The sequence below is a fragment of the Pleurodeles waltl genome, chromosome 5, assembly GCF_031143425.1.
Source record: "Pleurodeles waltl isolate 20211129_DDA chromosome 5, aPleWal1.hap1.20221129, whole genome shotgun sequence".
Taxonomy (NCBI): Eukaryota; Metazoa; Chordata; class Amphibia; order Caudata; family Salamandridae; genus Pleurodeles; species Pleurodeles waltl.
This window is the reverse complement of record NC_090444.1, coordinates 1,416,092,543-1,416,109,483: the sequence shown is the minus strand read 5'-3', so window position 1 is coordinate 1,416,109,483 and position 16,941 is coordinate 1,416,092,543. Positions and strand designations below refer to the sequence as shown.

Genomic DNA, 16,941 nt, shown 5'->3' with positions numbered 1-16,941 from the left:
TATATTGGAAAGAGGTAAAAGGAATTACACGATTTGCTGAAATACATAGATATACATGTAACAAGTTGGGGAAATATTGAGATTTGAACAGAAATGTACAGCACAGGCAGTTCTTTAACATTTTCGTCTTGAGCTCACACATATACATCATCATCAGACAAACCTAAACTTAACAAGCATTTGGAATGCAATGGGTCTCGTGTTTGCTCGAGTTAGAGCTATTAGCGTTATAAATTCCTAACTAGACTTTTCTTGCCACACAAACTGAAAATAAAAAGTAAAATTGTTGACAGAAGCGAGCCGATTCAAAGTACCACCACCACCACCATGAGCGCCAAGGAGACACACAAAAGGAAAAAGAAGTTCGCTTGCAGACAAAGTTATCTGCAAAAGTTAAATTATCCATGTAATTGGGGCGATGTACAAGCGGTAACTAAACCGACCTAAGGAGGGGTAAACATAAAGCATTTACCAATGAAAAGAAAGCATATTTGAAAGGCAAGCCCATGAACGAGTGATAACGATGGGTGTGTAGTGGGCGTGGTTAAAAGCCCAGGTGCATACCAAAACGTCGGAAAAGCAGCGCTAGCGCAGTGCTATGCTCGAGCTAAAAATGACTGTTTAGCATGTTAGTCAGGCAATTACTAGAAACATATTCAGACTAGCAGAACACTAAGGCGGAGACAAGCTATGACTCCATGCCACTTCAAGTATTTTCCGGATACAAGTAACCAAATGCAAGTAACCAATTTAGCGTTACAATAATACCACACCCTACCTTTTGTACTCCTTTTCCTCACTTTCTTGGCCCCGTTTAGCTATTGAGTTCACTTGCTCTCCGTAGTAACAGTAACAAAATATCCTCGCCATCATTTACGCACTAATTTCCGTCCCGCAGCCCCTGTGGTCTCTCCCGAGTTCAGCAGCCGTTTTTGAATGGTTTTCAATGGACAGACTGCAAAAATGCATATTTTCCCGGAGAATTGCAGTCGTAGCCAAGCATAATTGAATAAAGTAATAATCCGAAGTAAAATAAATAAAGCAATAATCCGACGGGCAACGTCTCACATTACTTTAAGAGATCTTTGGACGGTGTGCAGAGATTAGAACAATGTATATATGATATGTTTTACGGTTTCGCTCCTGGTGTAGTGAGTAGAGGTTTGTTCTTCCTCCATTTCACGTTTTCAGGATTTTGATTCCACTCAACGAAGACTCATTAATAGCCCAGTGAAAGCTCCAGAGGTCTGTTTGTTGAACATTACCATTCGATAAACTAACTACATGACTGTTTGAAAGAAAATGAACAACCTTTCACATAACAATGGCTCGGTGATTATACGGAGCTCTTTGCAGGCGGTAATTTTCTCCTGCGTGCTATTGAGCGTCTAGGATGCGCGAGATCGATGGACAGCAACGCCGCTGCTCCTGGGGACACTTGGGGCACACAGTCACTATAGGAAGGACGCCTTGTCGAAACAATTATAGCGACCATGTGGTTAAGCCAAGCCCTTTAATTAGCAACATTGAATCTGAAGTTGCTGGGTGAGTGCTAAATATTAACAAGGACTCCTGCTCAAAAGAAGGTACAGGAGATTCTCAGAAATACCATAGGTTGAAATACCAAATGGCGCACAGTGTACAACTAACTCTCAAAGTTCATTATCGCAGCAGAAGCTTATGTTAAGTAAGCACAGTTGAATACATCTTCTTTCTGTAACACGAACCCTAGGATGGATGCACTTTGTCGGCTTCATGCAGCTGCGTGGTGTTGGAGTCAGTGGCGGCTGCCACTGAAATGGGGTGGTGGGAAAGGGGGGATTAAAAAAAGAACACTTGGCTGCTCTGTTGGGAGACTGGTTCGTCTCTTCTCTGTTCTCGTCCTGAGCAGCCTCGTCCTCTTCCGGGCAGCACATAGGCTCCCACTCTATCCTAAACCAGTCACGACGCTGCTGTCACCATCATGACAGCAGCGTTGTGATTGGTGTGAGTGGCCTGGTTCAGCGCTCACACAGAAAGCATGACCCTGTGCACTTTCTCCCCTTGGCTGTGCAATACAGCCACGTGAAGAAATGTTAAGTGTGCATGTGTGTTTGGGTGGCCTAACAGACATGCGCACCTTTGGTGCCCATACCACTCCTCCTCCTGCCCAGATCCACCCCGCCCTAACCTGGCTCCAGATGTAAAATTATATGATACTAACATTGCGTTATTATATTTTTATTTTTCCTTTTCCTGAAAGCAGTGGGGCGACGCTCCCCTACCTTAGTGGAGGAGCTACCGCTGTTTAGAGTTACTACATCTGCAAACAGATCATTCTAAGTTAATCGATTGTGAACAGATCACCAGCCTTGCCAAGTGTCACACATCTGGGCTAAAATGAACACAATTGAAGGGAATGCATTCTCACATATGAAGAAGATTATCACGCATATTTAAACTGAGCTTCATCATGTCTGTTAGATGCTAGCTGTCAGGCTGCTAATTTTCCTCAGATGGAAGGATGCACACCCACGGACAGGGATAGAAAGGGCGGAGAGCTCCTGCAGCCAGCAGGGGTGATGCAGGCAGCTGGAGCACTCCTGGCTAGTAATCTTTACGCACATATGGTGTGTGATGGAGCGTGTCATGCCCACTGCCATGTCTGCACCCTTGAGGACCTCCAGCAGAAGAGGCGATCGCAGGGGACCACTATCAGCTGTGATTCAATGTCTCAGACCTGCACTCTCAACCTTAGTAAGGCGGCACTGTTGATAATGTCACTGCAGATGAAACCTGTTCACCTTTGTGATCCACATCCTCAGGCCCTTCGTGATGCTCGTCCATGATTGACAGGTGGCTGTCATGTTTCAGCGGATGGATTCCCACATAAACTTATGTTAGCGTCGACACTGACAGCCTCTGGTCCGCAGGCTATGATACGCTGGCAGGACCTCCATTGCTTGAGGTCTGAGGTGGGATGCTGCTGCTGTCACCGGCAGTATAAAAGGCACTGATGACTACTAGACCAGGACAAGTAGAGTAGCACCAGATGTAGTCATAGCTTTATAGCTAGAGAGAGGAGGAAACAAGAGGGTGAGAAATGTAAAGAGAGTGGTGAAGATAGATGGAGTTAGAAGGAAAGAGTGAGAGTGAGAGATAGTGAAAACGAGGAGGGGCGAGTGGGTGATTAAGAGAAAGCGAGGGAGTGCTAGACATAAAAATGGAGACTGAGGGAGAGATACAGATAAAAAGAGGGAGAGGGACAAGGAGGCAGAGAGAGGAGAAAAGGAAAACATAAAGAGGAGAGAGGTACACCGATGACAGAGAAGAAGTTACAAAACATAAAAAGGAGAGTGAGTGAGAGAGAAGTCCTCAAAACTGTTTGCTTCAGTGAAGAAATAAGCTTGACTCCCTACTGTTAGAAATGGGGTCTTTGGTTGACAGTCAGGTTACCCCCTGTTCAAGCAAGGACCCTCACTCTAGTCAGGGTAAAAGAGAATCACCCTCAGCTAACCCCTGCTTACCCCCTTGGTAGCTTGGCAGAGCAGTAGGCTTAACGTCAGAGTGCTAGGTGTAAAGTATTTGTACCAACACACACACTAACTTAATGAAAACACTACAAAATGACACAACACCAGTTTAGAAAAATAGGAAATATTTATCTAAACAAAACAAGACTAAAACGACAAAAATCCACAATAGACAAGTCAAGTTATCAATAAAAATGCAAAAAGAGTCTCTAAGTAGTTTCAAACACACACTAATGCTGTCAGCGCGAAAAAGTACCTTGGGATCGTCAAAAATAACCCCACACGGGCGAGTGAATGTTAAAAAGGGCTTGCGAGGTGTTGATTCCACTCACGAGCGGGACCATGCGTTGTTTCTCCTTTCGCCGGGTCGGGGCTCGTCATTTCTTCTCTCCGCAGGAGTGCGATGCGTCGATCCGGTCAGCACTCTAGGGTCCGGGCAGGCCTTGCATTGTTTTTCCATGCACAGCGGTACTTGAGTCAGAAATCCAGCCGCACGATGATCCAAAAACCCTGCAGGGTGGGCTGTCACCCCCAGCCTCCGTCGACAATGCTGCATGTCGTTTCTCCAGCTCCATGCATCGATTCTTCGGTTACGTTTCCTGCGAGCGTCGTTTCTCAGCTACGGAGCCGGCGGCACGTAATTTCTTCAGCCGCAGATCGGAGTCACTTCGATCTTTTCCCCACACGGCGCTCTTTGCGTGGTTTTCCTTGTCTTTAGGCTGCCAGCTTCTCCTTTCAGGGTCTCAGGAACTGGATGGGCACCACAGGGCAGAGTAGGAGTCTCTCCAGAGACTCCAGGTGCTGGCAGAGAGAAGGGTTTGCTATCCCTGAGACTTCAAACAACAGGAGGCAAGCTCTAGATCAAGCCCTTGGAGATTTCTTCTCAAGATGGAAGGCACACAAAGTAAAGTCTTTGCCCTCTTACTCTGGCAGACGCAACAACTGCAGGATAGCTCCACAAAGCACAGTCACAGGCAGGGCAGCTCTTCTTCCTCAGCTCTTCTCCAGGCAGAGGTTCCTCTTGATGTCCAGAAGTGTTTCTAAAGTCTATGGTTTTGGGTGCCATTCTTATACCCAATTTCTCCTTTAAAGTAGGCCTACTTCAAAGTAATGTCTCTTTTGAATGTGAAATCCTGCCTTGCCCAGGCCAGGCCCAAGACACTTAGCAGGGGTCAGAGACTGCATTGTGTGAGGACAGGTACAGCCCTTTCAGGGCCTCCTAGCACAGATGGCTCATCAGGAAATGCAGACTACACCCCTCCTCCCTTTGTGTCACTGTCTAGTGTGAGGTGCAACCAGCCCAACTGTCAAACTGACCCAGACAGGGAATCCACAAACAGGCAGAGCCACAGAAATGGTATGAGCAGGAAAATGCTCACTTTCTAAAAGTGGCATTTTCAAACACACAATCTTAAAATCAACTTTACTAAAGAATGTATTTTTAAATTGTGAGCTCAGAGACCCTAAACTCCACATGTCCATCCACTCCCAAAGGGAATCCACATTTTAATCAGATTTAAAGGTTGCCCACATATTAACCTAAGAGAGGGACAGGCCTTGCAACAGTGAAAAACGAATTTAGCAACATTTCACTGTCAGGACATATAAAACACGTCACTATATGTCCTACCTTAACTATACACTGCACCCTGTCCTTGGGGCTATCTAGGGCCTACCTTAGGGGTGTCTGACATGTAAGAAAAGGGAAGGTTTAGGCCTGGCAAGTGGGTACACTTGCCAAGTCGAATTTACAGTTACAAACTGCACACACAGACACTGCAGTGGCAGGTCTGAGACATGATTACAGAGCTACTTATGTGGGTAGCACAACAAGTGCTGCAGGCCCACCGGTAGCATTTGATTTACAGGCCCTGGGCACCTCTATTGCACTTTACTAGGGACTTACTAGTAAATCAAATATGCCAATCAAGGATAAACCAATCAACAATACAATTTACACAGAGAGCATATGCACTTTAGCACTGGTTAGCAGTGGTAAAGTGCTCAGAGTTCAAAAGCCAACAGCAACAGATCAGAAAAAATAGGAGGCAGGAGGCAAAAATATTGGGGATGACCCTGCATAAGCAAAAAAGTCCAACACCTATTAACAGGGGGCAGGGTGACTAAGATAGCAGGTGCACACAATGTCTATTGCCACTAAGTTAGAAATTTCACTTCCGCTTGTGCCATGTGATAATCTCTCCATACATAGCATGAGGCCTTATAATAAGAAAAATGGCAACAAACACTGAAACACAGCCATATTCAGCCCCATTCCTCTCTTTGAATTCTCTATTCACACTCCACCAATCACCAAATTCATAATGACATGAATAAATCAGTGTATTCTAAATTTAATAGCAATAATATTGATGCATAACTATAGAAAATTATTCCAAGGTGAGGATGCAATTTGCCCAGGTAAAAGATTGTTTAAAGGTAACCAGGAACTGTTTAGTACAGATCCCTGTAGTCCAGTCCGATGCCAGCAGCTGAGCGCACACATTTAAAAGTGCTAGCCAGCCTTCCTTCATCTCTCACAAGTGTCCCCTCTGACCAACACGGATGGCAGTGTAATTTTCATTGCACCAGAGCCTGCCAGCAGCGCTTGAAAATGGTGTACAGTGCAACACAACTATCAAGGTAAGCACATGGATGCTGTGCATCGCAGTGTCTGTTTTGGTGGGGGCGGCAGGGCTTGACTGGTTCTTCTTGTGGCAACCCGGTTTTCGCAAGGTGAGACTCAGTTGCTTAGTGATTGCTATAAACAGGAGGCACAAGCGCTGCTGTAGCATGTTGGTGTGCTGCCAGGTGACAGTTTGTTGCAATGGCTAATTGTATGGAGAAGACAAACATGTTAAGTCTCCTGTGCAGCAGGAGCCTGAGGAATTGCTACATATTTCTTGTGCAGACTTTCAGTCTTTGATTAAGGAAGCTGTGGAGTCAATCATTCTTGAGGTTCATGGTCCTTGGACAGCATTTTCAGTTTCAGGTTCTTCCTTTCAACCTAGCCACCTCACCCAGAGTCTTCACAAAGGTATTGGCCCCTTTTGCTCCTTTTTTGCATTTGAAAGGTGTTGTGCTTCATCCATATTTGGATGACTGGTTATTGACTGCTCCATATCTTTTGAAGGCTCAACAGGATGTGGAGCTGGTGCTCAAAGCCTTAGGCGATTTTGACCTGCTGGTGAACCTTCTGAAGTCTCATCTGGCTCTTTCCCAGATGGAGATGTTTATCGGCATTCACCTAGACGCACAGCTGGGGGCAGCATTGCTTCCAGAGGACAGGCAGTGACAAACTTGCTCTCCTGCTCACACAGTTCTGCTAGATGTCGGTTGAGGGAGCAAGGACTGTTGGCTGCTTCCACTGCAGTGGCTCCTTGGATGAGGTTTCATTTAAAGCTAATTGTGACTCACATTCTCAGACATTAGGATCCCAGCTCCAGGGACTATGGGGTCATGATTCCTCTCTCAGCTCAGGTTTCTCCAGGTCAGTCATGGTGATTGGTCAGGGGCAATCTAGAAAAAGGGGTTCTGTTTTAGCTCCCTGCCCCAGTCCTTTTGGCAACCAACACCAGTGAGTTATTGGGCCCGTGGAACAAAGTGCACCCTGGTCTCCTTGGGAGGGTCAGCACTACTCGAATTAGAGGGAACTCATGGCAGTGTTGAGAGCTTTACTTGTTTTTCAGGTGAATCTGAAGGGTCTGAATGTGGTAGTCAGGATAGACAACCAAGTTACCTGAGCTTATCTCAACAGGCACATTGTGTGTCCCTGAATCTGGTTGCATCTCAGATTTGTGCAAGGGCAGAGAGGTTTGTTCTAGGTCTGAAGGCTGTGTACATCGGGGGAGATCCATTTTTGGGTGGACAGTCTCAGCCGGAACCTGCCGTCCTCTATGATGTATCACTTGGCCCATCCTCTGTTCCTCAGTGTGCTGCAAGTTCGAGGTACCTTGGGTGGATCTGTTTGCCTCTCCGGGGAACGCCCAATGCCTTCAATTTGCATGGAACTTCCATCTCCGAAGGCTTGGGCCGCGGTTGTATGCCTTTCCTCCAATTCCTCTCCTGCAGAAGGTGCTGCAGAAGGTCAGGGCAGAACAGGTGTATGTAATGCTCATTGCCTCTTACTGGCCCTGCCATCATTGGTTTCCTCTTCTTCTCACTCTGGCCAGGGGTCGGTCTTTGGTTCTTCCTCACAGCTCCTCTCCCCTCCAGTTTCTGCTACTGTCTTACCAGCTGATGTCTCGGTTGAGTCTTACGGCCTGGCTATTGATTGGGTAGGCTTGGTACAGTTGGGTTGTTCCTCACAAGTTGCTCGTATATTCAGTCTTCTCTGAAGCAATCTACCCTGAGGTCATGTGGGAAGCATTGGGGACTTTTTCTACTTGGTTTAAGGCCCAGTCGTAGGATCCTGGATCATATTGATCCCTTTAAAATCCTGGATTTTTTAAGGGATGGGATTTTGAAGGAGTAAACTCCTAGCACTCTTTCAGCTCAGTAGGCTGCGATTCAAGCTTTTCGTTCATTTTCAGATGATTTGACCCCCTTGGTTTTGAGGTTTCTTACGAACTTTAGGTTACAGCAGCCACTTGTCTGCAAGATGGTTCCTTCTTGGGATTTATCCGTTGCTCTGAGAGGAGTGCAGGGGGCTCTGTTTGAGCCTTTGGAGGAGGCAGAGTTGGTCTGGTTCTCTGTCAAGGTGATTTTCCTGGTAGCTATAACCTCAGCCAGACATTTGGGTGAGTTGGGGGCTTTGATGGCTGTTTTTCCCTCACTGATGTTTTTCCCAGATCGGGTGGTCTCAGGCTGGACTCAAAGTTTGTCCCTAAGATTTCTTCCACTTTTCATTTCTCTCAAGAGGTAGTTGTGCCGATTTTTCCTGATTCTTCCTCTTCCCTTCCTGCTACCCTGGATGTCAGTGAGTGCTCTCGTGATTTATTTGGATCGCACTAAGCAATTTCAGGTTTCACAATCTTTATTTTTGGATTATGGTTTGGTTTCCAGGGGACAGAAGGTCTCTACCCAGACTATTAGTAGGTGGGTGAGGCAGGCTATTTCTCATCCTTATGCTGCGGCAGAGAAGTCTCTCCTGAAGGATGTACAGGCGAGGTCTACTAGGGTAGGGTCCATTTCCTGAGAGGAGGCAGGAGGTGTTTCTCTTTTGGAAATTTGCAGGTCGGCCACCTGGTCGTCCCCTCATACTTTCCTTACCCACTACCAACTCTCAGTTTGTGATGGTCTTGATGGGCATTTTGGCTCAGCTGTCTTATCTACTGCTTCTAAATGAAGTTGTTGTTTTTCTATGAACTGGGCCAGATTTACAAGGCCCTTGCACCCCTTAGTGCCACATTTGCAGCAAAATATTTGCTGCAAATGTGATGCTAATGGGCCACTACCATAGCGCCACCTTGTAAACCCTTTGCGCCACATCATGCATGATATATGGAAGATATATGCAAAGGGGGTGTTCCCTTGTTAGAGGGTCACTAAAAGTGGCTCAATGGAATCTACAAAATTCAATTTCCCCATTTCTAGTGTCATTTCTAACGCCTGCTTAAAGAAGGCCTTAAAATGAGGCTCCCATTGATTTGAATGGGCCTCTTAACACCATACTGGATTAATGTCATTTTTTTAATGCTAATCCAGTATAGCGTTACACTAGCATCCACAGAATTATGATATTTCCCCTAACATGCGCCATGGAGCGCCGTATTCTAAATAAGATGCTGCCATGGTGGAGTTAGAGGACGCAAGAGGGCCGCATGAAAAATGGCACATACTAGTGATGCGCCATTTTCTTGTAAATATGGCCCCTTGTCTGCAGGCCACCTTTTGGTGCTCGCTTATTTCTTGGTTACTCCCTTGTTTGTTAGGACTGGGACAAGGAGGATCACTTAACGGTAATCTTCATTACCCTGATTAGGGATCTTCCTCATCCCAGTCCTCTTCCCTCCTTCACTCCCTCCCATTTGCACCTTATCGGGCACTGCTTGGAAACATGCAGGAGGAGGCAGGAAGTGGAGTTGTTTTATTTAAAAAAAGAAAGTAAAAATACAGAAGGGACTTCTGTGCTACTGCTGTCAGTGAGGTATCAAGCCTCGTTTGTTAGAACTGGTACAAGGAGGATCCCTAATCCGGGTAATGAAGATTAACTGAAATAAGTAACTGACATAAGTAACTGTACATCACACACCGCCCTACTGCCAAGACAGTCTCAACCTGCCCTGACAGTCACTTCTGGTTGGCACACCTCAAACTGGCAGTAGAGAGCTAAACTCTGGGAAATAGCAGCAGTGTCAGAGCGTGGGGTAGGTGGGGTAAAAATTTGCTTAAAAAGGACAAAATATTTCTGCTGGTTTATCTTTCGCCTTCAGGTAACTACATATAAATAACGCACACACATTAAAGGAAGGATAAAGGAAAGTTCAAGTAATCGGTGGGAAATGTACTCTTACATTGTGAAATCTCAATTGGATAATGTAATCTCTTTTCAGATATCTGTCTTTGTGTTTTAAACCAAAAAGGAACTTAATTGATTCCTGAAGGGCAGCGCAAAAGGGAATAGTGACTTGCAAGACGCAAGTCCTTAATTGTACTACAGAAAGTAAAAGATAAATGTCACTCAAAGTGTCACACATTTGGCTTAGAATGTCACTCCTAAGTACACTGAAACCATGGAAATGTCATACATAAGCACCTGAAAACTTGGTAGCTATGGCTCGCCCTTCACGCCCACCTGTCACCTCAGAGTCTGCCTCGGGTTGTGACAGTTCTTACATTACCACTTCATTGAAGTATGCTTCACATTTGTCATGTGTGTTTTTATAGTGCAAACCTCAACATTTTTTTCCATTGTTTTTAGGGAATTCTAGGCTCAGGGTTTGCATTAAAAGTACAGGAACAGCATCGGCAGAAACATTTTGAGAAAAGAAGAAATCCAGCGGCCAGTCTTATCCAGGTATGTGTTGGCGAAATGTAGCCTTATGTGCGATTTCGACTTGTTAGGTGGTGACGGTAGGGGTTCGCAGTATGTATATGTAAGACTTTAGAAACAACTAAACTTTTACTTAGTGGGAAACATTTCTTGACTCTTGGCTTTCTGTGGTCATGCATTCTTCTAACATAGCTTTTGCAGAGTTTTGGTAAAGTCATGCTTTGCTGGAATGAAGATTAGAGTAGGAGACCCCGAGGCCCCATTTCTTATTAAAATCTGTAAATCTACTCCAACGGTGGTATTGTAAAGGGCTGATTTGAGTTTTATGGCCTGCACTGCATAAAGTAAATTAATTTAAACTGACATTTCTCTGAATTAGAGCTTTGTTTTCAAATAGTACAACTTAGAAAGAGCGAGCAGGGTTTGCCTCTTTCTGTTTATTTGCTCTGTTGTCTTAAATAATACACTAACTTGCAGAAATAGCCGATTACAGTATTTCACTTTACACACTGGAGGCACATAAAAAGAAGCGCTCCGCTCTGCGATGATCCTGTGCAACCCACCAGGATACAGCTCTTATGGCTTTATTGTCTTACATGGGTGTAGATTTCTGTAGTTTTGGTTTTCACAAAGATTTCCCAGATTCCATCTATACAACATTTGTCGGTTAACAACTACTTTAATTCAAAATCATTCCCAAAACTGCACATTTGTCTATGGGAAAATGCCATCAAATTAGTGCAATGGGTGCCATCAAATTAGTGCAAAATATTTTCCCTGTGAAGAAACCCCTTCCTCTGCAATTACATCCTGGAAAGGATTTACTTTTGCCCTTGATAGCAGTATCTCTCTCTGACCATGTACAGGAGGCAAATAGACATGTAAAACACCCACAAGTTGTCGCTATTGGGCGAGTTGTATTAACAGTATGTTTAAAAAAAAAACTAGAGCGACACAAAAGGATGATGGATGGTGTGCTGAAACCTTTCAAACACTCACCCCCCCCCAGTCACAGATCTGGGTTTAATCCATAGTTTTTTTGCCCACCATGCCACCCCAGTTTGGACCCAGCCATATGCAAATCAGTCTTGACCCTGCTCCCCTTGCAAAAAATGTATTTTTCAAAGTGATCTATGTACTATTAGGTTGTGTCACAACATCACCAATCTTAGGAGATGACAGAAAAACAAGCCTGATAAATATTAATTAGACAAATCACAATTTGGCGACCCCACCCCTCTGTGATCAGCTTCAAACACAGGGATGATATCATGCAAGGAACAGCAGACCACCATCCCTGTGGAAAACATTTTTGCAAACCATTGGCACACTGCATTTTGAACTACAATTTGAAATACCTCTCCCAAATTGTGATTTGGTATGAGCTGTAAAACCCATTTCACACTACAAGGGGTTAGCAACATTCTCTTTACCTCCTAGCTGGAGATGCTTGGACATGTTTTACTGAATAGGGTAAAGTGAGTAAGCAGACATCTACGAAGGAAAATAAATTGGTTTCTTCATGGCAAGTACTGTAAATCACGTAGCTTACAAATCCAGGAAATGTGGTGTGAGGAATGGCTTTTCATAACTTCACCCCCAATTTTTGCCCAATTTTTAACTATTAGGTACTTGTGTAATTACTTTGTAATGCACTGGGTCCTGCTGGCCAGACCTCAGTGAATGTACACTGACCCTTAAAAGTGTATGTTTAATTGGTTTATACCTGAATGGCATAGGTTAACTTATAGGTCCGTAGTATATGGTACCAGGGGTAGCCAAGGCCTGTAAGTTTGTGTCTCTCAGGACTGTAACACTTATTATGCCATCACAAGTGTGACAAAATTAAGCATCAAACACACAGAAAAGTACAGCAGCTTGACTCTTCCTTATCCTCAATGGAATAAGAGGTATTTTCCATGGAAATCAAAAATGCAAAGATTTGGATGGAAAAGTTGTACCCACATTATCGTGGCATGCTTCACTATTGGCTAGTCTGCCCCACCATATTAAGATGATGCCAACATGGTGGTCTCAACCTCTGCAAGAGGGGTAGCAGAGATTTGGAGCGAGGAAGTGCACTTGTGATTGGATAGGTGGCTGGACAGCACCTGTGCCTTGAAGAATGTGTGATTATAGGAGTGGATTCCCCCCAGTGTGACCATCAGGCTTGAACCCTGTATGAAGAAGGTGGAGAAAAACTACTAACCTGTTAGAAGTAAGACCTATTCTTAGTTGCATGTACATATGATGATGCAGGAGAGACTTTAGGGGTACCTGTATTGCCATGATGCAGGCCCTAGACCCTCCATTTTAAGCTCTTAGAGTGGCTGAACATGTTGGCAGATTCAAGTTAGAAAAGATGTCTGAGACATAGGTTCATGATATCATCCTGAATTTTGTTTTTAATCCTTCACTGTGTACTCATCAAATAAAGATATTACTTGGGTTCACATAGAGGTTGATTTATTGACTTACCTGGACCCCTTATATGGCCAGAATAATTTATTCTGCTCTTCTTCTCGCAGAGGTTGATTGATCCCACCATGTTGGTATTATCCTAACTCTGTGGGGTGGACTAGCCAATGATGAAACATGCAATGCTAATTTAGCTGAGGGGGGCGTGGCAGCAGCAGCACTTGGATGGGTGTCGGCTGTAGAGCTGGCGCTTCGATGTCTGATTAACCTGGGAACGCCGGTGTGCCTCTGCTGCTCCACGACCTCTGGTGATCTGGGACGGCCCTGGGACTTGATGTGACTCTACGTGCAAGCTAAGTGGAACATGGCCCTACTCACGCCTGCGCGCAGATATTCCATATACTCATATCTCAAAAGATACTTAATACACATAGCTTTCTTGCAAGAAACACATCTGGCACAGCCCGAGGTACCTCGCTTGCAGCGGCGATAAAGGGGACAGCTCTATGCGACAGGTTACTCTTCCTACGCCAGAGGTGCTTTGGTTTGGATCAGGACGGGCACCCTCTTTGTAGCAGAGGATCAAATTGTTGATGAGCAGGGGTGCTATGTCTTGGTGCGGGGGCGACTTGCGGGCCGAGCCCTGGTGTTGGGCTCCATATATACACCAAACTCGGATCAAGCCTCCTTCCTCCACTCCCTGTCCAGTCAGCTTTCAAGATGGAGTGGTTACCCTTGGTTATTGGGGGGGGGGACTTTAATAGTGTGCTGGATCCCGACTTGGACCAATCCTTCCCTCCATTGCCCATGGCACCTACTGTGGTTGCTGCACGCGCTAAACATCTGGCTCCAGAATTGGTGCCTGCTGAACATTTGGCGCCACCGCAATGCTACCGCCAGAGTCTACTCATACTACTCCGCCCCACATCAATTGCATGTTCATCTTGATAGACTTCTATGCACAACTAATTTTTATCCTGCAGTGTTGGATACGGATTATTTGGGTCATACTCATTTGGATCACAACCCACAGCTCATGCGACTGGGATGGGACATCCCTCCCTCAAGTATACCTACCTGGAGGCTCCGGCCTGAGCTCCTTGAGGATGCAGCATTTAGAGCGTCATTGGATGGGGCAATCCCCGAATATCTCGAACATAACACAGGCACGGCGTCCTCCGGTTTGATTGAATGGGATGCATTTAAGGTCTTTGTTAGGGGCCATTGCATGGGTATGCAGTGGAATCTGAGACGCTCTGTTGAAAGTGCTCTCACACAGGTGGAACAGACTTTGCTGCAACTTGAGCAGGATGCTACTGAAAGTCCTACAGGGATGGTGCAATTATCATCAGCCCGAGTTGAACATATATCCCTCTTAGAGCGTCTACGCTGCTTAAATTATGCAGCCCACTCGGCGCGCACACATGCTTCTGCTGATAAGTCGGGCTGTACTTTACACCTCCTCTGAGATCCATTCTGAGTTTACACAAAACTACAGCATACTCTACAGCTCTGCTGCACTGCTGAACCTACGAGCTTGCAAGGATTTTTGCTTATCAATCACCCTTCCCTGCTTAACGGACGCTCAACCGGAGGACCTGGGGAACCGCTGACGCTTTCAGAGACCCAGAGCAGTAATCATGCTCTATCTGCGGGCAGAACCCCCAGTCCGGATGGCCTTCTGGCCGACTTCTACAAGACCTTCTCTGCAACCCTTGCGCCTCACCACCTTCGTTTATATGATGAATCTATACAGGGGGCATCTCTGTCAGTATCGCAAAGAGAGGCGCTGCTGGTATCGCTCCCTAAGCCAGGCAGGGAATCATCGGAATTTGGCTTCTATAGACCACTGGCAATGCTCAATGCTGATTATAAAATTCTGGCTAAGGTTCCGGCGACATGCTTGGCACCCCTGGTCTCGGACCTGGTTCACACTGATCAAAATGGATTTGAACCCGCGAGAGATACTTCTCACACTATCAGACGCCTATTCCTTATCAAGCGATACTCGACACAAGACTGGCCGCGAGCGGGGTGTCTGGTCCTTGACTTGGAAAAGGCCTTTGATTCACTGGAGTGGCCGTATCTTTTTGAAACTTTACGACGGTTTGGCCTTGGCCCACATTTCTTGTGAATGGTTAAACTTTTATATACCTGCCCTAGGATTCGGGTCAAGATGGGTGGGAACATTTCGGATCCAGGTGAAGTGCACAGAAGCACGAGACAGGGCTTCCCCCTTTCCCCGTTACTGTTCTTCCTGGCGATGGAGCCGTTGGCTGTAGAACTTTGCAGCCAGGGCCTCCACTGGAGTATCGCGCTGGGTGACGGTTTACATACTGTTTCACTATATGCTGATGATCTCCTACTGTACTTCAGAGACATTGCTAATATCCCTTCAGCTATTGGAATTATTCTGCAGCGCTATGCAACTCTCTCAGGCCTGCGTGTCAACTGGGCGAAATCATGCCTGTTCCCCTTCGACCCGGAACTTCCGAATCCAGAGTTGTGCCTTTCTGACGTTGATGTCCCTTGGCAGCCACGGATGTTCCAATATTTAGGCATCCAAATATATAATCAGAAGGAGGATCTATGTGATGCAAATCTTGGAAGGGCAGCGACATCCATCCGCTTCCAAATGACCTTCTGGCAATCGCTGCCGCTTTCGGTTGCAGGCCGGGTTGACCTCCTGAAGATGATCGTGCTACCGCGATTATTATACTATTTCTCCAATCTCCCATACTATATCCCAGTTCATTTTTTTAGGGAACTGGAACCCAGATTGCGCAAGTTTATCTGGAATAAGGGTCGCTGCAGAGTAGCATTGAAAAAACTCTACTTACCTTTGGAGCACGGTGGCCATTCGGCACCGAACCTAGAACATTACTATTTGGCCTTGCAGGTTTAGTGGGTGTCCCGATGGCTAGCGGAACTTCATCTCTCCGACACGGCGACCACCTCCGAGCCCTGGACACTTGTGCGACTAATGCACCTTTTCCATCCATTTACACACTCAATGCCACCTGAGGAGCTTTTCCTTAATGTGGCCCATCGCTGTTACTGCAGGTGCCTACAACTTACGACGGGGACCATCCCGTTCGCCCCGGCCTTGGTGCTACTGGGTACACCTTGTGGTCCTGTAGTCACATCTATCATTGAGATCCGGCTGTGGCATGCTGTAGAATTATATACGCTAGGCTACCTTTATAGCAATGGCAAACTGATTCCGTTTCCTACTTTGGTGGCTGAAACGGGTCTCCTGGTGGGGCAGTTCCTGTTATATAACTCGTTGTTGAGGTCATTATCAAGTAGATAGGGGGTCCTAACAACTGAACCTCCAACTCATTTGCTAATACAATATGTACAGATTATGGGGCAGGGCAGAAATCTGATTAGATGTTTCACAGATGCGCTTCGGACTCACACACAGCATGATCACGGTGCACTGCGCACTGCATGGGAGGGGGACTTGTGCACTCCCGTCACAGATGCACAATGGAGATCGGTCCTGTCCAGCCACACAACTATCCCCCGCAACTCCAGATTCCGACTTATACAATTCTACATTATTCATAGAGCATATCTTACTCCAGCCCGCATTAATAGATACTTCTGCTGCATTGATGCAGCCTGTCCCCGTTACAAACACAAAAATGCAGATGTCCTCCACATGATATGGTCTTGCCCCCACTTATATACTTACTGGGGCGCTGTCGTGGCCTGTTTGTCGACATACACGTCATGCTCACTGTCACATACATTTGAAGCTTGCGTGTTAGGCCTATTTCCTAGAAGTACGAACTGCAAGGCTACCGCCCGATTCCTAGACCTTGGTCTTTTAACAGCCAAACGGCTGATAACCCGGAGATGGAAGGCTGCCGAAGCACCAACTGTGTTGGCCTGGAAACACTCCTTCCTGACATGGGCGGAAGCTGAAGGGGTGGCAGTGAAACGATGGCTGAGAAGCGATGTTGACATCTTTACGTACTCCGGAAACTGTCACTGACCTCATTGCAGCAACTCAATGACTTACAGCAGCCCAGCAGCCATACTCTTCTTTCAATGTGCTGCAAGTATCAT

The 16,941-nt window shown here is 46.0% G+C and overlaps 1 protein-coding gene across 2 annotated transcripts in view; it reads left to right on the top strand.

The window, feature by feature from the left end:
• The window catches only part of KCNQ5 (potassium voltage-gated channel subfamily Q member 5), a 1,862,282-nt gene that overhangs the window by 1,607,169 nt on the left and 238,172 nt on the right, over window positions 1-16,941 (top strand). For both annotated transcript variants that reach the window (XM_069235692.1, XM_069235693.1), the window contains exon 7: window positions 10,375-10,470. In XM_069235692.1, coding sequence (XP_069091793.1) covers window positions 10,375-10,470 — 96 coding nt within the window. The remainder of the gene's footprint in view (window positions 1-10,374; window positions 10,471-16,941) is intronic.